The 23176-nt window shown below is 38.8% G+C and overlaps 1 protein-coding gene across 1 annotated transcript in view; it reads left to right on the forward strand.

Annotated features, from left to right (window-relative positions):
* Nucleotides 1–948: 948 nt before the first annotated feature.
* The window catches only part of KIAA0232 (KIAA0232 ortholog), a 51544-nt gene continuing 29316 nt past the window's right edge, over nt 949–23176 (forward strand). The window contains exons 1-2 of the mRNA XM_035323550.1: nt 949–1449; nt 16812–16949. Of these exons, the coding sequence (XP_035179441.1) occupies nt 1219–1449; nt 16812–16949 (369 nt within the window). The 5' untranslated portion in view covers nt 949–1218. The remainder of the gene's footprint in view (nt 1450–16811; nt 16950–23176) is intronic.

Here is a 23176-nt window from a genome sequence, read left to right on the forward strand (position 1 = left end):
TACTGCTTAGATGCTTCTGGCTTGTTTCCTTTCCTTTCCTTCAGGCTTTGTTTCCTGAAGGACCTGCCTTCCTTGGGGTTAGGGGGGAGAACGCCTGCATGTGTGGGGCTTGCACGTTCTGCCCGTTGCTTGGCCATAATTGGTTTGGGGTTGCAGGTGTTCTCACTCCTGGGCTGGTTTTTCTATTTTAGAATATGAGTTAGAGTGTAAGCTTGCGAAGGTAAGTCTGGGGTATTCAGTTATATAGAGAAGGTTAAATGTTAATTCTTGCATGAACAAATTATTCTGATCAAATTTTTTGAAGTTATTTCTGAAATTTATATTTATGTGGACAGATTTTGGATGATGAAGTGCTCTGTTGGCCTGAGGCAAAGCAAATACTGAAACTAAAAAAATAGAAAAACCCCAAGCCCAACGATAGCAACTATTTAGTGATAGAATGTGAGAAGCATGTCTGTTGGTCTGATGAAACTCCTGGCCAAATGAATTTCATAAATTCAGTGTTTTATAAACATTATACCTTTTTTTGTTTCATAAATGGAAATCACAGCAAAACGATAGGATTATATTGTTTTGTAGTGATGCAAAATATGTAGTCTTGATATCAACTAAAGTAAATTTCTTTGTTCAAAGCGTCTCTTTTCAGCTGGTAGTGAAAGTAGTAAAATCTCAACTTGCTCCTAAAGCTAGGCCAAACGTATATTGTAATCGGTGCATTAATTGTCAAGTGTTTGATGAAGGAGCCTGTCTTTCTGCATTAGAAAGTGCCTTTTCTGAAGTCTTGGAATAACGCCTGTTACTCTTGGAAAGGACACTAAACAGCTGTACTGTATAGGTGGAGTCAGCAGTATCTAAATGATTACTTTTGACTTTATTTTTCACTGTTTAATATTATTCATGTATGGATATATAATATCACAGCTTCTCATTTTTTCCTCTTTATAGGTCCTGCTGGGGACTTGCATCTGGCCTCAATGTGAAATTAAGGTAGAAAAACACATCTACATATGTGTTTGCTATTAGGATTTAGTTTATTCACTGGTCATGCCTGAAGAGTGATGTTCGTCTCTAGACGGCTAACTGCCAGGAAATATAAATGATTGTCCTAGAAGTCAAGCCTCTCTCCTATTTACTGGAGTGAAAATCACCTCCAGATATCGACGGAATATCAACTACAGAAAATGCTTCACGTTATAAGGATGCCAACCACCTAGATTCATGCGCCCTATCTGTACAGTTGTTGTGGATGGTTTGCCATCTGAAAGCTCCTCAAGCTCTTATCCAGGCCCTGTATCTGTTTCTGAAATGTCTCTGCTACATGCTTTGGGTCCAGTGCAGACCTGGCTGGGACAAGAGCTAGAGAAGTGTGGCATTGATGCCATGATTTATACTCGGTATGTCCTCAGTCTTCTGCTGCATGATAGCTATGACTACGACCTGCAGGAACAGGTATTTACATATTTTAGATGTTGTCCAGTGAAAGTGAGTTTTTGTATCGGTTATGTTTTGTGTATTGTACTTGGGCATGGTTCACGTGGTGGGGGGTGGTTGTCTTTCAGTGTGTGGGTGGAAGGGGGGTATAAACACACGGGGATCAAATTCAGTGGGTGAGCTGAGGTTGGTGTACTGAGTTTGCTTTATCAGCAATTACACTGAACAACATTTTAGCATTACTGCAATCAATACTAGAGTAATTAACACTGGAATGTCATGTATCATAAACGTAGACCTTTGGTACAACTATAAGGCTTATTTAATATTGGAACGTGAGTAAACTGTAATTTTTGTAAACTGTTTGTCAGATTAGGCTGCTTCACGGTAGCCAGTAGACTTCCCATCACTTCTTACAAATTTCATCTCATGTTATTTTCAGTAAAGAATAAAAAGGAATACATATTTTAGTATCCAAGGATCTAAAATATTTTATTGCAAATAGAGTGTTTATCTTCTAAAAGAATGTTAATGCTGAGTCCTGACAAAAGGCATGCAAAAGAATTGTGGAACAGAGAGTTGCGGTACATGGCCCTAATTCAAAACGGGTTGGGGAGCAAAAGTGAAGCCATACAGCAAACAACTCAGTTACTGTTCCCATGTGCCCTTATTGCTAAAGATCTTGTGTATCCCAAGAATATTCTCTTTGCTCCTAATTTCAGCTCAATTTTTATTATTTTTAGGTGTGTGTTTGTTTTATTTCTCTGCATCATGAAGCTATATCAAAATACTGTTAATAAAGGTTTGTTTTCTTTTTTTTTGGATGGGGAACTTGAAGTTCTGGCATTTTCAATGAGTAAGGGTGCTGCCTGGACTTCTTTATAAGGTGGTTACAATTAATGTGAGAAGGGGAAGGAAGGAAAGCATATACCACTTATTTGGTGGCTTCATTATTCTTTTTTTCTTGCTGTTGTTTTGGTGATACTTTGAATACTGCAACCTAAGTCCTTCAGATTTATTTTTTTCTAGTCTACCTTTTTAAAAATTGAGAAAGAGCAGGGCAGGGTATTGTGGAACAGATGTGAAAATAGCTGAAATGAGGAAAAAAAAGTCAGACACTGCTAGTTTCCGAACTCTTAGCAACTGTTACTGTGCATGAAAGCCCTCATGTTTCTGTTGTGCAAAACAGAAAACTTCATGTGCAAAAGTAATTTATGTGCAAAAGTTTATCTGACAACAGTGGAAGCCACCAGGAACAACCTCATGATTTAAAATAATAATAAAGAAAACAAACAAAAAAATGCCGTGAGCACTATTTAGAAGATACCTAAACTGAGAACTTATTTAGGTCTTAGTCAGACGTGAATGGCTGCATTTTGGAAAGTGGGCAGAATAAAGTTCCACAACCAATTGAAAAGGAGAGCTTAGGGGCAGGACAGAAAAAAGAATCAAGTGAAACCCACCAGAATTTTAGAAGCTTTAAAAATAACCCTGTGGCCAGACTTTCCAGTCCATTTTGGAGCATAGTCATAACAGTAAATCACTACTGTGATAAACTAATTTTGGCACTTCAGTGATTTTAAATTTCTTTTTATCACGCCTTGCAAGAAGCAGAATAACTGTATTATGAAAACCTCATTCATTTTATTTCTCATCTCGATGTCTTAGCTGGGCACTTTGTGGGGTGATAGCAGAGCTTTAAGGAATGTTCCTGTTCTTTTTCCAAGTTGATTATCTGAACTTAACGAGCCAAAGAGAGAAGAACAGCTCATGCTGGCAGAGTAGCCCAAATGCGTGTTGCTGCACTGGTGCTGTTAGACACATACAGAATGTCTTCTGAATGGCATCTAGATATTAAGCTTGAAAGTTTCTTTTCTACCTCCTCCAATTTGATCCCTGCTTATAATACACTGTTATCATATTTGTTCACATTATTTCAATTAGTGTTCTCTAAGTTTTGAGGTCTAGTATCAACTGTATCAATTTGGTTTTGTGATGGCACTCCGTAAAAATGATTGGATGCATATGTTAGGAAACACACTGCTACCTAATTCCTTTCTTGAATAGCTTAGTCTTTGAAAACTGAACATATATAGGAAGAATTGAAGTTTAAAACACACTCCTCTGTATTTTTTTTATGACCTTGCATTTTAAAAATAATTTTGGTTTAGTTAAGTCATTCAGAAACAAGAGTCTATATTCTGAAAAGCAAGTTTGCATTGAAGCAGTTTCAGTTCAATTTTGATGATGGGTATAACATTAAGACAGAGAAAGAACAAATACCAGCACTGTTTACAGGTAGGCATCAGGGAAAAGTGCAGCAATTAAATATCTAAAGGAGAGAGAAATATTTTAGGAGTAAAATACTGAGAGATGCTGAGCTCCTCCAATTCTGATTAATTCCAGGGGAAGAATTGGTTCTTGGCATCTCAGGAATTTTTCCCCCATGCAATTCTTCTGATTCTTGAGAAATGTGACAATTTCCAGGGGTAGAAATATCCTCAATAGTGGATTTTTTTTAATGATTTTTCTTTCTTTCTGTGGGGCATGATTAGCCATGACTTCTTTCCAAAAATACAGCAATGATGTCAGCTTAGAACAGGTTGAAGGGAATCTATAAGCACTGCATGGAATAACAGATGATACTGGAATCCATTCTGATGTTTGGGGTAGGAGAGTGCTGCAGGGGACAAACTATTTAGGAAATATTAATCTTAAGGATACTGTATAATCATCTTCATTAGAGATGTTGTAAACTGTAGTTTAGATAGTCATTAAGATCTTTCCTCCTCAGGATGTTGATGACATCATTAGCACTGTTTAATTGCTTTAGGAAGCCTCCTTCCTTTTTTTTTTTTTTTTTTTTTTTTATGGTGTTTTGGTGTCATCAACTGCATGCATCAATTTTCCCTGCTGAAGTCCTGGACTGAGTTTACATCAGGTAAGTACAGAAAGATTTAAAATTTAAAAAAAAATGAAGCAAAAAACATCCCCAGCCTTACTGGGTGAACCCAGCTATGTAAGATGTCAATGTTATTGTGTTAGCAGTTGCTTCTGTTTACAGTGACAAAATAAGTATTTCAAGATGGGAGTCTTAATTGACTAGCTCTTCAGGGTTTAGTGTTGCGAATAAGCAAGATGTTCCCTTCTGTTCTGTTAGCAATACATGATACGTGGTTCCCATTCTTGATTATGCTGCTGACTTCTATGCCTCTTGTCACTTGATCACTTTTCCTCCAATATTATCCAGCTCTGTACAATGAGGGAGTTTGATATCTGGATAGAAGACACAATGTTGTTACGGGTTTGGGATGTGTGGTTTTTTGGTTGGTTGGTTGCTTTTCTTATTCTTTGTTTTATTTTCACTGTTAATTCCATGGCTTGCCCAATTAGTGGTTTCTCTTGGGTGTAGTTATATCTTAGCAGGTGTAATACTGCTGAATGCTAGATAAGTAAGCCGTGAGTTCTTAGAGACTTGACATTGCCTTTTCTCAAGGTTTGTCTGTAAAAGACATAGTGTTTTCTGTACAGAAATGATAGATGAAAGTGAAACCCTAATACGCTGCAACCAAATTTTGCTGGAATGTTTGCATTTTTTGTTCTGACTCACTGGCTTGAATATAAAAATATTGGGAAAATGGATAAGCAGGTATGTTTTGCCCAGCTGTGTTTTCAAGTCCTAGAGAGCCTTTAAGGAAGGGATCTCATTTATGCTGAATTGCGCAGTGTCCCCATAGCTGTTATACGTTGCATGCTGCAGTTATACGTGTATTAGACATACCTATCAAGTATTTCTGTAACACCTTCTAAACATAAGCACTGTAAATGTTGTGAAGAAAAATAAATACTGAAGTTAACTTGATTATCATTGACATTTATAACTTAATTTTCATTCAAGCTAGTTGTATCTGTGAATACTTGCTGCCTTTGGAAATCTAAAAACTTAAGATTTGAAAGATCTCAAGCAATCCTTAATTCTTAGCACTTTTGGTCTGTAAAGGGAAACCTTATAAAAATTCGTATGGATTTAAACTTTAGACTCTGATGGAAACATAAATGCAGAATGTTTCTTCTAAGTTTGTAAGTTTTCATTTGTATTTTTTGTTTGTTTGTTTAGAAATAAAGGATAAGTTAAAGATTAAAACCCCATGAAATTACTGGGGAATCTTTAAGTTTGGGGGACACGAGAAATGCTGCTGGGAGATAGCTGAAAATTGTGAGACACCCTTTCGACTGCAAATTAAATTGACTTTTAACCAGAATGCCTTGATCTTAGTATTTCCCGATGTTCAACCAACTAGGTGCTTTTAAGATTCCTGACTGTAGTTCAAGTGCTAATTAAAAGTATATTTATAGATCCACGTGCTCTCAAACCAGTTTGTGATACAGAAATACTGCACTAAGATAGCATGCTCTGTGCAGCACTAAGCATTGCCCTAAAATATATTGTGTGAAACTGTATTTCACTGGTCTTCATTTGCTCTGTATTAAAATCAGTGTTTTGTGATATGTCTCTTATATCCTAGTTGTAAGCACAGCTGTTTCTGAATATGACAGGTTCATCATTTTTTTGCCTGCGGACAGTTCTTCCTTTTCAAGGAAACAAAAACAAACAAACCAGCACCCCAACACACCAGCAAACTAACCCCCAACAGCTAGACACTCTGCGAGATAAAGGCTTTGTTTGTAAACCTCTGGTCATGCAGCAGGAAGGCCTAAATGCACTTGTTATGCATACTTTCCATATCAAGTGCTGTCTGTTGGTTTTTATCTCCTTCTTTTCACTTTTTTTTTCTTTTGAAGTTGACCTTTTTTCTGACCCTCAAGAGTAAAAATCGTAGAGAAGTTTTTTTAGAAAGGTAATGCTTTCCAAAGTCTTGGAATTAAGTAGCTGTTGTACTGCAAACCGTGCTCTTCTGCGACTACTGTGAGATTATCTCTTGATTTTGAAGTTTGGGGGAAATGGCAGGAGGCCTTTCTCAAAGATTTATTATTTACAGACTCATTTGAAATAGTTTTGTTCAGGTGATCTTTTACATAAGGGGATAGAAACAGTCTTCAGAATAACAGCTACACTTCTGCTGACTCTGATCATAGCTTCTAGTCTTACTTTTTCATCGCTAGCATATACTCAGAGCCCCAAAATGCAATTTTCTTCTTTATATAAAGGGAAGAACAGGGTGGTGGAAAAGAGGCCTCAGCCCACACATGATAAATTTTAGCTCTGTGCCCTGTGGCTGTATCTCCACAGATGCTTTTGGCCTAGCTTTGTGAAATGGGCTCGGGATGCTGCCACCAGCCGTCCTGCACTTGGTGACGTGCTGGTGACACGAGATACTTCTTGCTGGCAGCATTGGGCCACCAGCCCGGGTTATGGGATCCAGCCCAATGCGGGGCATTGCTCTGCCAGCCATCCCACAGGAACCCAGCAGAGGGACCCAATGACTGGGTTCATGGTGGAGTAATGGGTATTTAGTGGTTAAGGATTTATTTTAGGGAGATAGAGGTTGTGTTTTTGTTGTGGTTGTTTTGCTTTGAAGTGACAACTGCATCTGCAACATAAAGGTCTGAGGGGAAAGGAGGGTTTGGTCCTCCGTACTAAACCTAACGTGTATTAATCATTAACTCGCTAGTATGCCTTTCTAGCAGAACATGACAATGCAGGTTGCAATTGCTCTTTTGTAATCCCTAAGAAACAACTGGGTCATTGAGAAATGATTTGTTAATGCGTTAAAATATGCAGAGTACAGTTCCGTTACTGTAGGGTAATGCATGTGACTGTTGTGTGCAAGTGTTCTAAGTTCACCAGCAATGTATAAATTTAAAGCCCTTAGAGTAATCCCATGTATATGTGTTTGCAAGATTGGTAATACAGCTTTTTCTCATACATAAATCTGGAAACTGAGTTTGACCGGTGCAGCTCAGTTACTTACCAGTGCAGCACCTCTAAGGATCTTATCCCCCTCTCCCATGACTTGGCATTTGTCCTGTTAATTCAGAGATGATTGCTCTGTTCCATATTTCTGTCTTGGTGACTGCTAGGCAAGGGCTAGAGTTGGTGCACTATGGATGTGTATTTGTATTCTTACTCTGTTTTAAGGATAGGAATTGTGATGGCAGGGTTGGAGCTCAGCAGCAGGCTCCTCGGTAGTCTGCTTCAGCTGATACCTTAGTGCAAAAGGCTGTGGGAGCTATTGGAAAGCATTTGTTCTCAACAAGTGTGGTTACCAGATTTTTTTTTCTTTCATACAAACTTCTGTCTTTGTATTGGTGTGTGTGATCATGTTTAAACACCAACGCCTTCACAAGCATGTCTGTTCCATGATGTGAAACATCATTTCAGGACATCAGAATTACCTGGGCTCTTTGGTGCCTCTCAGGTGTGCTAGCCTGCTGAAGTAGGTGCATCTATGTAATCTAATGTTATCAGCTTCTCTTCTGAGTAATCAAAGCAATCTTTGAAACATGTACTATGTTACCTTTTTGTGACTTTCTGAATAGCATCTAATGCTTAGTTACCGTATATCTCAGTCACAGTCACCCAAGAATAATAGTATCACTTTTGTGTTGGTACCACTGCTGATCTGTTCTTACAAAGGCTTACCGAACGCAAAGCAGAGATAGAAGATCATCTGCCAGGCTCATTATTCTTCCTTAAAGTCAGGATTTATTAACAGCCATCTCTGTGCTGATATAATTGTCCTGGTTCTGATTGTGGGGCTGGCTGAGGTACCTCGTTAGTGTTCTTCATACCGCAGACCAGCGTATGACAGTATGCTCACCATGTCTCCAAGCACAGGTGTGCACTACCTAAATTCTGTGAAATCAGATGATTACAGTAGTCTGTGATGTTTGACACACAACTTAATTCCTGAGTTCAAGAGAGCAAAGATAACATGCTGTGAAATAACTTCCCAAGTCATAACATGTCCCTGTCAGACATCTGGATCATGTAGCAGCAGTTTCTGTTGAATTTCTGTCTTTTTCTGCCATGTAGGTAAGGCATGTAAGCAACATGATTTCTTTGTAGCTCTGGCTATAGCCTTACTACATTTCCATTTCCACATTTACTTTAATTGGAAAACTCTTAAGGCAGCCTGCTCTTCAAACGGGATTTCAACAGATGCAGCATTTGCATGTTCTCTAGCTCTTGGGAGTGGGTGTGATCAAATTTCTTTTGCTTGGTTTCAGCCTAGAGTAACCAGTGAATAACACGTAGACTGCTGTTTCAAGTTGGTAGGATTATAAGCAAGAGTTTGTAATTGACATGCACTCAATTTATGGTATTTTATATCTGGTTTGATTGGCTTTCATATGTCTGGTTCTTTCCGGCCTGCACATTGTGGACTCATCAGTTCTGAATGCCTTGAGGACCTTGAAGTCATAGCAGTGCATGCTGTGGTCTCATGTACCATCAGCTCTTCTCTTACGATTCAGCCACGCAGGATTGTTGTGCTCCACTCAGAGCAGCTGGGAATGAGGTGACTGCAGTGGCTTTGCAGGTACTTTGCTATACCCAGAGCTTATACCAGAACATGGTTCTCTGCTTCTTCACAAAAAGTCCAAGGTGAATTCTTCCACTAGTAAGAACTGCATTTGGAATAATTATCTAATAATAAAGGATGCTTTTCAGTCTCCTCCTTTCTGTGGCCAGCATGGCTTCTGACACAGAGAAAGCTTGTGCTGCTCTTGTTGAGTGTCTTTTGGAGAATGTAAGCTGAGCCACTGTTTTCATGTAAGTTTGCTGAATTCTTGCATATGTATTAACTCATTATCTTTGTCTCAGTCAGGAATGTCAGAGCCAGTCCTTATCCATTAGACCTTTAACTTTCATTGTAATAAGATGCAATGTCTTTTAAGCTTTTCACAAAAGCCACAATGAATAGATAGATATCTCTGTGGCTCTAAGCAAATTCTGAAAGTTTTGTCCTCAATTTAGGGAATGTATTTTATTTTTTTTTCCAGGAAAGATCACTTAAGCTGTTTATACAGTCTATTCTTCAATAATTTTAAAGATGCAGTTTTCCCGTTACTCTCCATTATGAGATCCTCCTACAGGTAGTAAGGACCTTCTCCATTTTTTATATCATTTATGGCTATTTTCTTCCATTCCTTTGCCTATGCCAACATCTTAGAGTTGACTCTTGGAGTTTTTTTTGGAAAAAGCTTTCTTGCAGGGCACAAAGGTTCATACCTGTCCACCTGAACATTGTATTTAATTATTAATTGTGAAATTAATTTACCTTTGTTGCCAGAAGAAGCCAGGACTGCTGTACCCCCTAGATTTTCATAAGGTCAGGTTACATAGCCTAGGCTTGTTGTGTTTATTCTTCCCCTACAAGTCTTGATAGCTGACACTGCCTTAAAATAAATTGGTGATAGACTTCAGCAGAGAAGTCTTATGGGCCACATGTTAATAGTCAGAAATTATTTTGTGTGTGTGTTTGCAGAGAGGGAACATGAGTGCCTTTGGAGAACACTGCTGCCTTGAGTTTAGGCTATTCCGTCTCACAGGCAGAGCAAAGATTTGCAAATTCTGTGATTTATCTTTTTAATCAAAACATTTTGGGGTTTGGAACGCCATAGACCTCGATGTTGCAGTTGTTTTGGGTGATCTGTCTTTTCCTGCCTTTGAGCTTCTCTCTAAGGAAGTAAGGCTCATGCATTCATCATTCTGCATATGAGTGCCCATTCTAATTTTTTCCCTTTGGCCTGTCCAGTAATTTGATTATTTATTTTGTTTGCATTTGGACATTTCAAAAGTTTTGTAAGAAAGGTTTCTCCTGCAGCTTGGTAGAGGCTAATGCCCCACATTGGAACAAGCAGACAAACCTTAATCATTCCATATGGCACTTGACAGGAACTGGCCCTCCATTCAGCAGACATACAACTCCAATCTATTTATGGCAAAAATACCCATCAGCTGTCCTATTGAATCTTTGGCAAATGTTTGTCCCTCATTAAAAACTGGGTGTTTTTTTGTCCTTTTTTTTTTTTTTTTTAATTTTCCTTTAGAGGTATCTCTTAACCTGTTATCTGAGAGCTAAAAGAAGGGAAAATTCTTCATATGTATTTTATGTAGTCCTGCAGGACTCAGCATACCTTAAACATCATGGGCTTTTTTTTTCACATTAAAAATTAGATAACTGACTTTTGATATTCTTTGAGTTGGAATCTTAAAGGGAGAGACTCTATATTTATTTCATATTTGACAAATTATAGAATCATAAAATCATTTAAGTTGTAAAATACCTCTAAGATCATCATATCCAACCGTTATCCTAGCACTGCCAGCTCTACCACTGAACCATGTCCCTGTGCTCCATACGTACATAGTTTTTGAAGCTGTGAACCACACTATACCCATTAGCCACAAGGAACTGAATCCTTATTTTTTGTATGAACTTAGTACCTGAGCTTGCTTGTTGAAACAATGCTTTTTGACTGGCGAGCAGTGACATTTAGGAGAGCAAAAAAATGCTAAACCCATAATATGCTCGAATCACAAGTGGTTGGTACTGAAATTAAAATGCTGAAAAAAGAGGAGTGTTTCAGAATTCCCTGTGGCAGCATTTTTTTTAACTCGGTATGTTCTTCCACCCTCTAAGAGGATTGAGTTTCTTGCCCTCAAATCTCTTATTCATAATTCGAAATAGGAATGTTGACCAAGTAGGTAATTGCAGCTTTTCAATTCATTATCTAAAAACTAGAGAAAATTTGTATTTGATCATTTTATTGTGTGTCTAATTTAATCTGTAGCATATGTAGAGAGAATTTTAGGGACCTGGGTTCTCTGAACTTCCTTGAAGAAGAAAATTCTGATTTCTTAAACATGGTTTTCTGCTGATATGATTTCCCCATTTCGGGAGTATGTTGAGAGTATGGGAGTATGAAAGCTTACTTTCTTGGGTGTTCTGCTGAGAAGGCAAAATTGAAGCTTGTTTGCTTACCTGAGTATAAACTCAAGGTCCTGGTGTTCCAGCATCCCTGATCTTGACTCCAGCTTTTATGGGTAGTTTCAGTAGGATTCTTGAGATACATTTTAATGCTGTTTTTCCCTGTTATGTAGACCATGACTTTCAAAACAATTTTCATTCAGACTAATTACAAGGTGTCACCTTTGTTCTCTTACTGATAGTAGTATTTTTCTACTGTCTTTAAAACAAATGAGATTAAGTAGAATCACTACCTAAGTTGCTTTTCTTTTGCTTCCCCAAATTCTTGGTAAATGTGGAGAGAAGTGGGGGAACTGCTGCAGTTGCATAATTGAGCAGGAGAAACAATCTAGAAAGCTATTTCTAAAATTTGCATCTGCATATTAATTTAGTATTGAATTAAGCACCAGATTTCTTGAGGCAGCATTAGCAGAAAAGAGTACAGGTACTTCACCAGCGCTCTTTTAGCCATGTTTATAGTTCTTAAATTATTCTCGTAATAAGATTTTGCACATATTATGTCTTTGCAAATTAAAAATCTCTACTATGAACTCACCTAGTTATGTGGTAGGTAAAGTAGGACTCTAAAGAATGGATAATTAAATAGCAGCTTTGATATTTTTCCAGTATCCAGATGGCATTCTGTTTCTGTTGATATGTATTTAATATTGGGTAGTTAAGCTGCCCAATATTGGGCAGTTTGTTTTAAATGTTAGGAGTTTATAAGCCAGACTTCTGTTTGCTCGTGTGTTGTTGTTGTTGTTATTGTTTTGTTTTTGTTTTTTCTTTTGTGTGCACACACTTTTTAAACCCATAAGTTTGGAGTGGGGTTGCTTTTATGAAGTGTTCAGCGACCACTGAACAGAACTGTGGAAATTCAAAGTTAAGGTAGAGTTCTTGCATTAAAACAAGCCTTATAATGTGACCTCTAGTTCTGTTAGGAAGCAAAGGTAACTGAAGGCATCTAGCTGCTGAAGAGAACAGAAGTCCATAGTGATTCTTTCCACGTGAAGTAACTCGTTTATTCTGCTTCGTGCATACAGAATGTTTTGTTGAGCTGCTTTCTTTATTGTTCATCATGGACTGAACATTTTCCAGTCTGAAGTGTAAACCTACTAATTGGCTTCTCACCACCAGAAAAAAAAAAAAAAAGCAAAAGTTTAATTTAAAATACTAGAAAGCCATAGATTGCCTTTTTATCAATTTGATCAGCATGAAAGCAGAATACCACTTAGTTTGTGTGGCACCTCAAGTTCTAAAACGTCCCTGTAAGAGTACGTGATGTTTTCTAGTTCTTCTTCCTTTTCCTCTTTCTTCCTTTTAAATTGTTTCAGACAGGTTCCAAGGCGTTATAACGCGAGAATGACATGTAAGGAATTTATTTCCTTCACTGTTTGGTAGTGTTTAATGGCTATTTGAATTATGTGCAGTAAGTGTAAGGTACTTGATAAATACTGGCTGCATCTGCTGATAAATGTTGTAATTTACCTGAGGATTTGAAACTATAATTTATGGTGTTTGCTAATTTTGTAAAATATGAGGCTTAAAAAAGGGGGAAAAAATGACAGAAAAAAGTCAAAACCTCAGGTTTTCAATAGTTTTTTCTATAAAAATTATACTGCTGATATGGAGCACTGGCAGCCAGATGTGACTGAAAACCCTGTGTTCAGAAACAAGTTTTCTGTGCTTTGACTAGAGAGGTAGAAAGGAGAGAAGATTCTCCCAGAGTGCTGTCCGCAGTCACTGCACCCTACAGGATGAGTCACATTGGTCCCAGAGTGCCCGAACAAAGTGCTTGCTTCCAAAAGGAAGGATGAGGTGGTGCAAAACCAGCTCTGGGCTGGATGCTTAAGAGAAAATTCCACTCAGCCCCCCTCTCTTCATTAGAAGGGATATGTTTATTGCTAAGAGTAAATATTTAAAATTGCAAAATACCAAAAGTAACAGATTTGTCAGGTGCCTTTCAAAATTACATGTGTGGAGAACTGAATCAAATGCTTTATGGCAATTCTTAAGCTCTGCTGACAGACCCCTAGCACGTGTGGTGAGTAACACGGCCCTTCACAGAATCACAGAACTGTAGGGGTTGGAAGGGACCTCAGGAGATCATCGGGTCCAACCCTCCTGCCAAAGTAGGTTCCTTGCCCAGGTAGGCGTCCAGACGGGCCTCGAATATCTCCAGAGGAGACTCCACAGCCTCCCTGGGCAGCCTGTTCCAGTGCTCCGTCACCCTCACCGTGAAGTTCTTTCACATGTTGGTGCGGAACTTCCTGTGCTTTATTTTGAGGCCATTGCCCCTTGTCCTGTCCCCACAAACCACTGTAAAGAGGTTGGCCAAATCCCTCTGTCTCCCACACCTCAGGTATTTATAAACATTGCTAAGATCCCCTCTCAATCTTCTCTTCTCCAGGCTGAACAGACCCAGGTCTCTCAGCCTCTCCTCATAGGGCAGATGCTCCAGGCCTTGTATCAGATGTATCAGACCCTTGCTGAGGCCAGCTGTGCTGCGCTTGTACAAAGCCAGGCTGTGGTATAGATAGAGCAAAGTATGCTAGTACGTAGCGTTTTGGTAACATTTTCCTAATACATGTTTGCTGACATGCCTGGATTTTCGTTTTAAAGAACCTTTAGCAAGTGGGTATATGATTTTTTTTTTTTTTTTTTGGCAGTTGTGCCCACATATGGATGAGTAGGACAGGCTTTTGAAGCTGGTGGGGGTAGATGGGTCTCACCAGTATGCATACTTCCATGTGAACGTTGAGTTAGTGAACCTCCCCACTGTGGATGAAGAAACATGTCAACTACAATTCTGGAAAATACTAATTTATGTATTTTTAAATTGGAGTGTAGAGGTGCATAGTCTATTGAACCTCTTTTCTGATATTTTAAGTGAGGGTAGGCTTTAGGCTGGGTTTCATTAGGAGCAGATGAGAGGTATATTGAAAAGCATTGGGTTGTGAAGCCCCCTGAAGAAGATGATTTAGACCAGCATGCATTGAAACGCATAAAGATGGTTTTCCTGGTAGTCAAAGTATTTCTTTGATCAGATGAACACGGGAACTTGTACGTATAGATGTGAATGGACAGCGAGGAATAAGCAAGTCTGATAATATATTTCAGGAACAAGATGAGTATTTACCCGAATGTGGAAGAATGAGTAGGGGAGACAGGCAACTGCAGAAGGATTGGAAGTGCACTGTGATTGCTGCTGGTATGATTTGGCTTTTGAAAAGTGATGTAAAACAGATGCTACGTATCTTCAGATGATTACATATAATACAATAGCATTATTTTTTGATTTTATTTTTCCTAATGGAAGTTCTCCCTACCCACCAGTGCCTGACTTCCTTTAAAATTAGTTTAGGTTTGTGGTGGTTTTACTCGGGTGGGTGGCCGAGCTCCACCACAACCACTCTCTCACTCACCCTCCTCAAAGAGGAATGGGGAGAAAATATGATGAAAGGGGCTCAAGGGTTGAGATAAGGACGAGGAGATCGCACAGTAATTATTGTGACGGGCAAAACAGACCCAGCATAGGGAGATAGTAAGATTTATTGCCTATTACTAACGAGCTAGAGAAGCGAGAAACAAAGGAAAGAAACCAAAAGCACCTTCCCCCCCCCATCCACCCTCTTCCACCTCCTTCCCCCAAGCGGCGCGGGGGAACAAGGGAATGGGGGTTATGGTCAGTCTATAGCACTTTGCTGCCTCTCCTTCTCGGTCACTCTCGTCCCCTGTGCTGTGGGGTCCCTCCCACGGGATGCAGTCCTTGCTGAACTGATCCGGCGTGGGCTTCCCACAGGCAGCAGCTCTTCAAGAACTGCTCCAGATATGGGTCCATACCACGGGGTCCATCCCTCGGGAGCACACTGCTCCAACCTGGGTCTCCCATGGACAGCAGCTCCTGCCAGGTCACCTGCTCCTGCGTGGTCTCCTCTCCACGGGCTGCAGGTCCGGCCCGGAATCTGCTCCGGCAGGGGTCTTCCACAGGCTCCAGTCTCCGTCGGTGCAGGTCCACCTGCTCCACCGTGGTCTCCTCCACAGGCTGCAGCGTGGAACCCTGCTCTACCGTGGTACTCCATGGGCTGCAGGGGGACATCCTGCTTCACCATGGTCCTCACCACAGGCCGCAGGGGACTTGTGCTGGAGCACCTTGACTTGGAGCACCTCTGGAGCTGAAGCACCTTGACTTGGAGCACCTCTCCCCCTCCTTCTTCACTGACCTTGGTGCCTGCAAGGCTGTTCCTCACTCCTCTCACTCTCCCAGCTGCTGTGTGGCACAGCGTTTTTTTCCCTGTCTTAAATACGCTCTCACAGAGATGCAAAACAACATCACTTATTGGCTCAGCTCAGCAGTGGGGCCCTTAGCAAACATGGGGTAGCTAGGAGATCTTCTCACAGAAGCCACTTCTATGCCCCCCTGCTACCAAAACCTTGCCACGTAAACCCACTACAAGGTTTAATGGAAGATATACACTATTATTTCTAGTCATAAAGACTGAGTTGCAGACTTTCGGATCTAGCATTGCAATTTCTTCTTTTGGCTTATTTCACTTTCTCTTAAGTTTGATCCTACTTCTGAACATCTTGCTTTTCATCCTTATTTCAGAGATCAGTGCAAATCTAGCATATTTTGTGTAAATTACAGTGATACATTCAACCGTAAGTTGGCCCTAAAATGATAGTTATGGTTATCGTAGAATCATAGAAAGACTTGGGTTGGTAGGGACCTTAAAGATCATCCCATTCCATCCCCCTTGCCTTAGGTAGGGACACCTCCCATCAGTCCAGGCTGCCCAAAGCCCCATCCAACCTGGTCTTGAACACCTCCAGGGATGGGCCATCTACAGCTTCTCTGAGCAACCTCTTCCAGTGCCTCACCACTCTCATAGTAGAGAATTTCTTCCTAATATCAAATCTGAATCTCCCCTCCTTTAGTTTAAAACCATTTCCCAGTGTCCGGGTCCCTTTGGATGGCATCCCTTCATTCTGGTCTATCGACTGCACCACTCAGCTTGGAGTCACCTGCAGACTTGCTGAGGGTGCACTTGATCCCATTGGCTATGTCATTGATAAAGATAGTAAACAGCACCACTCCCAAGACAGACCCGTGTGGGACACCACTCATCATGGCCTCCACCTGGACGTAGAGCCATTGACCATAGCTCTCTGGCTGCCTTGCAATTGGAAAACAACGGCATTACAGTATGAGTATCCTCCATGTCCAGAGAAAAAGTACATGTACTTTTCCAAATAGTAAGTGTCTTATAAATAGTAAGGTCTTCTGTAGCCATTGGTTTTAATCAAACTGTGTTTTAATTTGTCAAAGGGCAGTTTTTAGTGGATAGGGTGAATTTGTTTTTCTTTTGAACAGTATGTTGTTTGTAGTCTTGTAGTCTAATTACATATCTTAAATAACGTAATTTTCTTTATTTTGACTTTTAGGAGAATGACATCTTCCTGGGCTGGGAAAAGGGAGCTTACAAAAAATGGGGAAAGAGTAAGAAAAAGTGCTCCGATCTAACACTAGAGGAAATGAAAAAACAGGCTGCTGTCCAGTGTCTTCGCTCTGCTTCTGATGAAGTAAGTTGGGATTATTTAATGGATTCTTAAGACTTTATGCTGTTCTTTAAGTTAGATACATTTAACTTGTGATGGTTCATCATCTGTGGCTTCTGAAAACACAATATCCCCAAGAGTTCTCTCGAGTGTTCTTGTTTTTCTTTAGGAAATTATGAAACCTTTACGTGGCAGCAGGATTTCACAAAAGATGCTGTACTGTGTAGTGTCATGCCTTCCTTTCTGCAAGCCCTCACCTATTATTGTTGAGGACATTTGCAAAGTGTCCGTTTGTGCTGAAATTACCATGAAGCTTTGCATAAGGGTAGTTGTTAAAATTCTGGATTTACTTTGTGATGAACTCTGTCTGAGCAGCAAGGAATTTTGGGTGGAAAGTCATCTTGCTTTGTGCATCGTGCATGTGCAATCCAGAATTGCTAAATAAGATGCAGTGTAAGTAGCAAAAACATATATTTTTCTACATTGCATCATTAAGTGGAAGTGGAGTTGGAGCACGCTGACTGGAGAAGGTAAGGAGAGGTGAAGGCAGCAATGGAAAAGTGGTGAAAGGGAGACTGTAGAATAATAAATCTGTGGCATAGATCAATGTAAGCTCTTCAGAGAGATTTTTCAGACAACAGAAGTCAGAAAACCTATCTTTTAGTTACAAAACTACAAATACTTTTATCTGTCACTACTGTGAGGTGAAAACTCTTCCCCTTGTCTACGCAGCTTGGTTGTGTTATTGCTCCATACAACTTCCTGGTCACAGTTTGTGATTGCACAAGCATTTGTGTGGTTGTGCGGAGAGCATGATTGGGAAAGAGAATCAGTATCCTGAGATTAACCTGGTTGGGGTGGAGGAAATGTTAACCTAGAGAAGTTTCCCGGTCAGATTTGTACAGACTTGCCCCAGCAAGAAAGGGGAAGGTATGCAACCAAGAATAGTGGAGGATGTCGTATTGATTTATGTGGTTATTTCCTGCACCACCATCTTCAACAGCATTCCCATCATATATCGGCTTATTTTTTATGAAGCTACTTGGGCATTTGTTTAGTTACTAAAGTGTTAACTGACTAATCGGGGAGTTTTCTGAACTCCTTTTTTCCCTTTACTTACAATCTGAGCAAAGTGATGCAAAATGTAATTTTGTTGGTAGTTTACTGTGCTCTTGTAGTTGCAGAATATTGAGGTCAGCACTCTGACTACTGTAAAACTAAAAGTAAATATGAAGCAAGTATGGAGAAATAATTGCAAGAGGTAACGCCTTTCTGATGGTATGACTGTCTTTGTGTACTCATTTTATAAACAAAAAACAGTAGTCTCATACATAGACTATAGGAATATTGATTAATTTTTAGCTTTAGGAATGATGCATCATCACATAAGTGAAAACAAAGGAGCATCACTCAGCTAAATTTATGTTGAGAAAAACAGTTGAAAAGAAAAAAGGAAGGAGATGAATTTATTAATAATCCCTGGTCTGCTTCCACTTGAACGTTTGTATAATCTAAAACAGTAAGAAGGAAAGAAGCCCTTCAACTAGGGTTTCAAAAGAAGGAAAAGATATATGATCTGAAACTCTGAACAAGTAACTTCCTCTGACTCCTGCCATCTTGACAGATTTTATTGTTCAACATGAAACCATAATCTATAACCTGTAGAGTCCCGTTTTTATTTCAGGGCTATTTTGACATCTATTATGTTACCGGATACTTAGGCTTGCACCTTTGGTGTCTTTAACAAAACTGTAGGTTATGTTATTATTTTCTCCCATTTTCAAACATAGAGTGGAACCTTTAAACCTTTGTCAAGGTTTGAACATCGTTGCTTAATGCTGTTTTGTAGGTAGTTTAATGTGTATTGTAGAAGAGACAAGCATTTTCTAAACCCTAGAGTTGGGGGAGGGAGGTGATCCTGCTTTGATATGAGTGATACCTTAAAATAGCTTCTGGGTATCTTCTCTTCCTGCTTATCAAACATGTTTCCTATGTTGGCTGCTGTCTGTATGTATTTTTGTGTGCTGATTCAACAGGAATACTCGGTGGTTCTTGTACTCTGAAACATAGTGTTGCAATACCATTCAGGCTGCTCGGTGACTTAATTGCAAGATAAAAATACTCTTAAGTGGTGTGTGACAAGTGTTCTTATAAACTGCTAAAATACAAATAAACAATTCCTTCCAATGCCACTTGAAATTTTAACTGTTTCCTGAATCATCTGAAAATGTTTACCTTTTTGTCAAAGCACAAGAAAAAGTGTCTTTTACATAAATATTTATATTATTTTAAATAGAAGAAGTCGCATGTGTTTGTTACATCTTCATCAATATGCTCAATAGCAGCTTATAAAATTCCTTCCTGGACTAAGCTAAGCTTACCCCTCTCAATCAGGTAGGATGCCAGTTAGTGTAAATCACCCTCCCTATACTTGCTAGTTTTCCTATTTCTTTTAATTCCAGTTGTGAGTCTTACTGTAATCTGGAAGAGCACTGAAAAATACTTTTTCTTTTCTCTGTGGTCCTTTCTTCAAAGTAAGTGGATGCGGAAATACCAGTATCCTCACCCAGACACGTAACTCTTTCAGCCTAACCTCTTCTTTCAACCTTAGCACTGGAGCAAAGCAAGCAAGGTTGAGGTAGTTCTGTTATTCAGAACAATCTAAAGAAGTCTAAGTGCACTTAAGCTGAGGTGTATTTAATTAATATTGTATTTAAGTGAAAATGCCTAGATTTGTTCTATGTGTGTGTCTGTAGAGGAAGTATAGAGACATATGTACGAGCACCCAAAGTTTTCTTTTTTGTTTTAAAAAAGAAGACAAATGAAAACATTAGGATTCTGAAACCTGATCTTTTTTAGGGGTGCAAAAGCATGCAGAGAATGAAAGCGTATTGAGGGATACCAATAACTTACTCTGTCTCTCATAGGCAATGCAAGAGATCCAGATACCATAATTTTGATCTTCATACTATATTATTTAAACTAATAATGTGTTAAGAAATTGCTGATAATTTGCCTCCTCCAATTCAACAGTAATCAAAGTTGAATGATTGCTTCAAGAAGATCTTGTCTGATGTGTGGTAGGGAGAGGAAATCATAAAATAGATGAAAATTGATAAGAATAAACACTGTTTTGTCAGTCTCTTGTGTAATGGCTGAAATAAATATTTTGAAAATTTGTCTTTTGTGGATTTTAATTCTTAGGGAGTGTTTTGTTTGGTAGCTTAGTTCTGTTCCTGTTAGAATTCAGTACAGTGTCTTGTTAAAAAGAAACAAAGCACAGTAACAACTAATGCTATAAAACATTGGTCTGAGACAGAAATGCAAGATTCTGGTTATAAATTTTTTAATAAATTTATAGTGCAGAAAACAAACAGTTGACTTCAAAAAGCATAAGTTTATTTCTAAAACATTTCCTGAGTTACGCAGTATAACAAGTTAGGGAAGCTGAAGTCTTCTGACCACTTAGCATCACTTGTGTCTCACAGTGGCTAAGTATGTTCTGCACTAAGTACTTCTGTAGGGGAAGACCTGGTTTTGACAAGTTCTTTCTGGGACACATAAGAATGTAAACAGTTTACATATGTATATTTTGAGGACAGTATTTTTTGTGTGACAAGCATTTTGATGTCTCAAGGTGTCGATTTTTCAAGTGCTGCAGACATTCTTGATGTGGTTAGAAGCAGAAAAGATGCAAATACATTACAACTTACCATAAAATGAAGACAGAAGGATGATGAGAAGAACTGCTAAGTCAAGTATTTCAATGCAGTACTTGCAAACTAGTTGCTATTTTTACTGCTAGTTCTAAAGTTAATTTTTTTTCCAAAACACTTGAATGGAATATAAAGAGCAGTTCAAAGAGATGTGCTGAAGAATTGTTCAAATTCTGAAATGCTCAGTAATTATTGACTTTGCATAGAGATCTTACTTTCTTATCCTTCTGAAATATAGAAGTAATTTAAAATATTGGTTGGCAATTAACTGGCAGAGTAAGGCTATCTATCCATTCTAATGGAATGCTGGGTTGAAAAAACAACTGCTTAGGACTGAGGAATATTTATGTAAAAATCCTTATTTTTGTCAAAGGACTCTTTATAATGAAAATACTGCCTCAAAATTTGAGTAAAACAGCAGTTACTGTCATAAAATGACTTTTTGTTGTTCTGTCTGGTACACCTGAAACCAAGAAGGTCAGTTTGTTCATGTATAGTTTGAGATACTTCCAGAATTAAGAGGCTTAAAAAGTAAAAGTCAGTAAATTGCTCTGGATTTGAATAATGCAACTTGTCAGTGGGAGGACAGAACGCAGTGTATCTGATACCCTGAAGTTTAGCAAGGTGGGTACTGTCTGAGCAAGACTGGAATTCTAGGTTAGTCTTTGGAAACTGATATATGTAAGACTTTTCAGTAGGTGCATTTCCTACTAATAATGTTGAAAACTACTTATGTTACATGTCCCTTGGTCACAAATCCAGGCCTGATTGCCTTTTAACTGACTGTGCTCAATAGAGTCAGCAGATGTGTTGTTGAAGTCCCTATATCATACCGTGCATTCACCGAACAAGTGTAGTGTAACATGTGAAAGTCTACCCCAAGATGGTGCTAGAGCTTTAATTAATCGGTGTATCTTTATTCTGCTGAACTGTGAGGACATTTTAGGTTGTGGGGATGCTGCAGTTCAGAGCATTGGCTTTGCTTGCTTTGAACTATGAGGGAGGATCACCTTTCTGATGGCTGTTATCATATGGGAGCGCTTAGGGGACCAAGTCCTCCACTAGACAAGTTATACCTGGATTGTTGTTTCATGATGTCTCCCCTAGTTTGAATTTCTTAACTCTCAATTTTCTTTGGTTTTACATGCCAACATGCAGAATGTTTGTCCTTCCTGATGAATTCTAACCGGTTAAGTAGTAAACACTGCTGTGCATCTGAGAAGGACGACTGTTGGATTTTTTTTCCGGGAAATTCATAAATACTTCACAAAATCAGAGAACATAATAATCCTTCTGGAAAGGTGTATATTATCTGTCTTTAGAACACACAGCATTATTTAGGAAAGGATTTTTAAATTAGTCAAGATGCTAAGAAGGATTTTAAATGAGATGTATGTTTTAAAAAGTAAAATTGAGCTAGAACTGGTATCACTATTTTTTTTTTTTTCTGTGAGAAAGTGCCATAGGGTTTTATAATGTCCAACCAGTCATTGCTTCCCTACGTTAATTTAATTTGTATTGGTTTAAGGGAATTTGTATTGGCTCTGCATTAACCAAATCTATTGGCTTACAAAGCTTTCCCTTTTTTTCCCCTCCATTTATAAACTAATCTGTGTTGTGCTGAATTTGACAGACTCTTAAACTGTATTTTATAACTTCAGGTACCATATAGAAAATGGAAGTGAATTTGTCTTGACAAGGTAATCACCACAGAATAAAATAATTACAATAAATCAATTCCTTTCTCCTTATGACTTTTGCAGTCCAGTAACATTAATGGTAACATGTATCTGCTTTGTCAGATTACTAAAGTTGCTACCCTGAGTATAATAATAACTTCTGTGGAAGCTGACAAAAGTTTTAATCATTCTAATGTTTATACCAATTTTCTTGGTACAGAATAAGTAAGTATATATCAAGCTGGAGAAGTTCTTCACAGGAGCTAAGTCTATATAGAAGGTGTATTTGAAAGTTACTGCATCTCATGTGCTCCCAACAAGAATGGGAGCACAAAAGGGAAAGGGAATTCTTTCACCAGCAGCTTCTCTGAGAAGTCTGGGACAGAAAGAAGTTTGCATATGCACATGTCTTGAGGAGAGAAAGTACACTGTTCCAGATACACAGTCATGGCCGTGAGAATGCTAGAGAGGTCAGTTACGGAATCTGAATTTGTGTTTCATCATAAAATTTACTAGACCATAATTTTCCTTAATGTAGAAGAACCATTTTTGCATGTTTGTTTACAAGCGATTAATAATACTCAAGAATGTTTTTTTCAGAGATAAATGATCCTTTCTTTAAGAAAGAACTTGAATCTCAATGTAGCTCACTTTAGGATTAGGAATCTATAGTGGCTAGAATGTAGTCACTGTAGAATTAAATTATTTAACTCTTGTTTAACAGTTCAGCTGGTCTGGAAACCCACATTTAGGGATAGTGTGTTCGTGTTAAGTCGGTTTGAGTCTTAGAACGTGGTGTGTAAAGTGGAGAGTAATATCTCTGGAACCTGAGCCTGATTCTAGATACGTGATTTAC

Source organism: Oxyura jamaicensis, chromosome 4 (assembly GCF_011077185.1).
Source record: "Oxyura jamaicensis isolate SHBP4307 breed ruddy duck chromosome 4, BPBGC_Ojam_1.0, whole genome shotgun sequence".
NCBI classification, from domain to species: Eukaryota; Metazoa; Chordata; class Aves; order Anseriformes; family Anatidae; genus Oxyura; species Oxyura jamaicensis.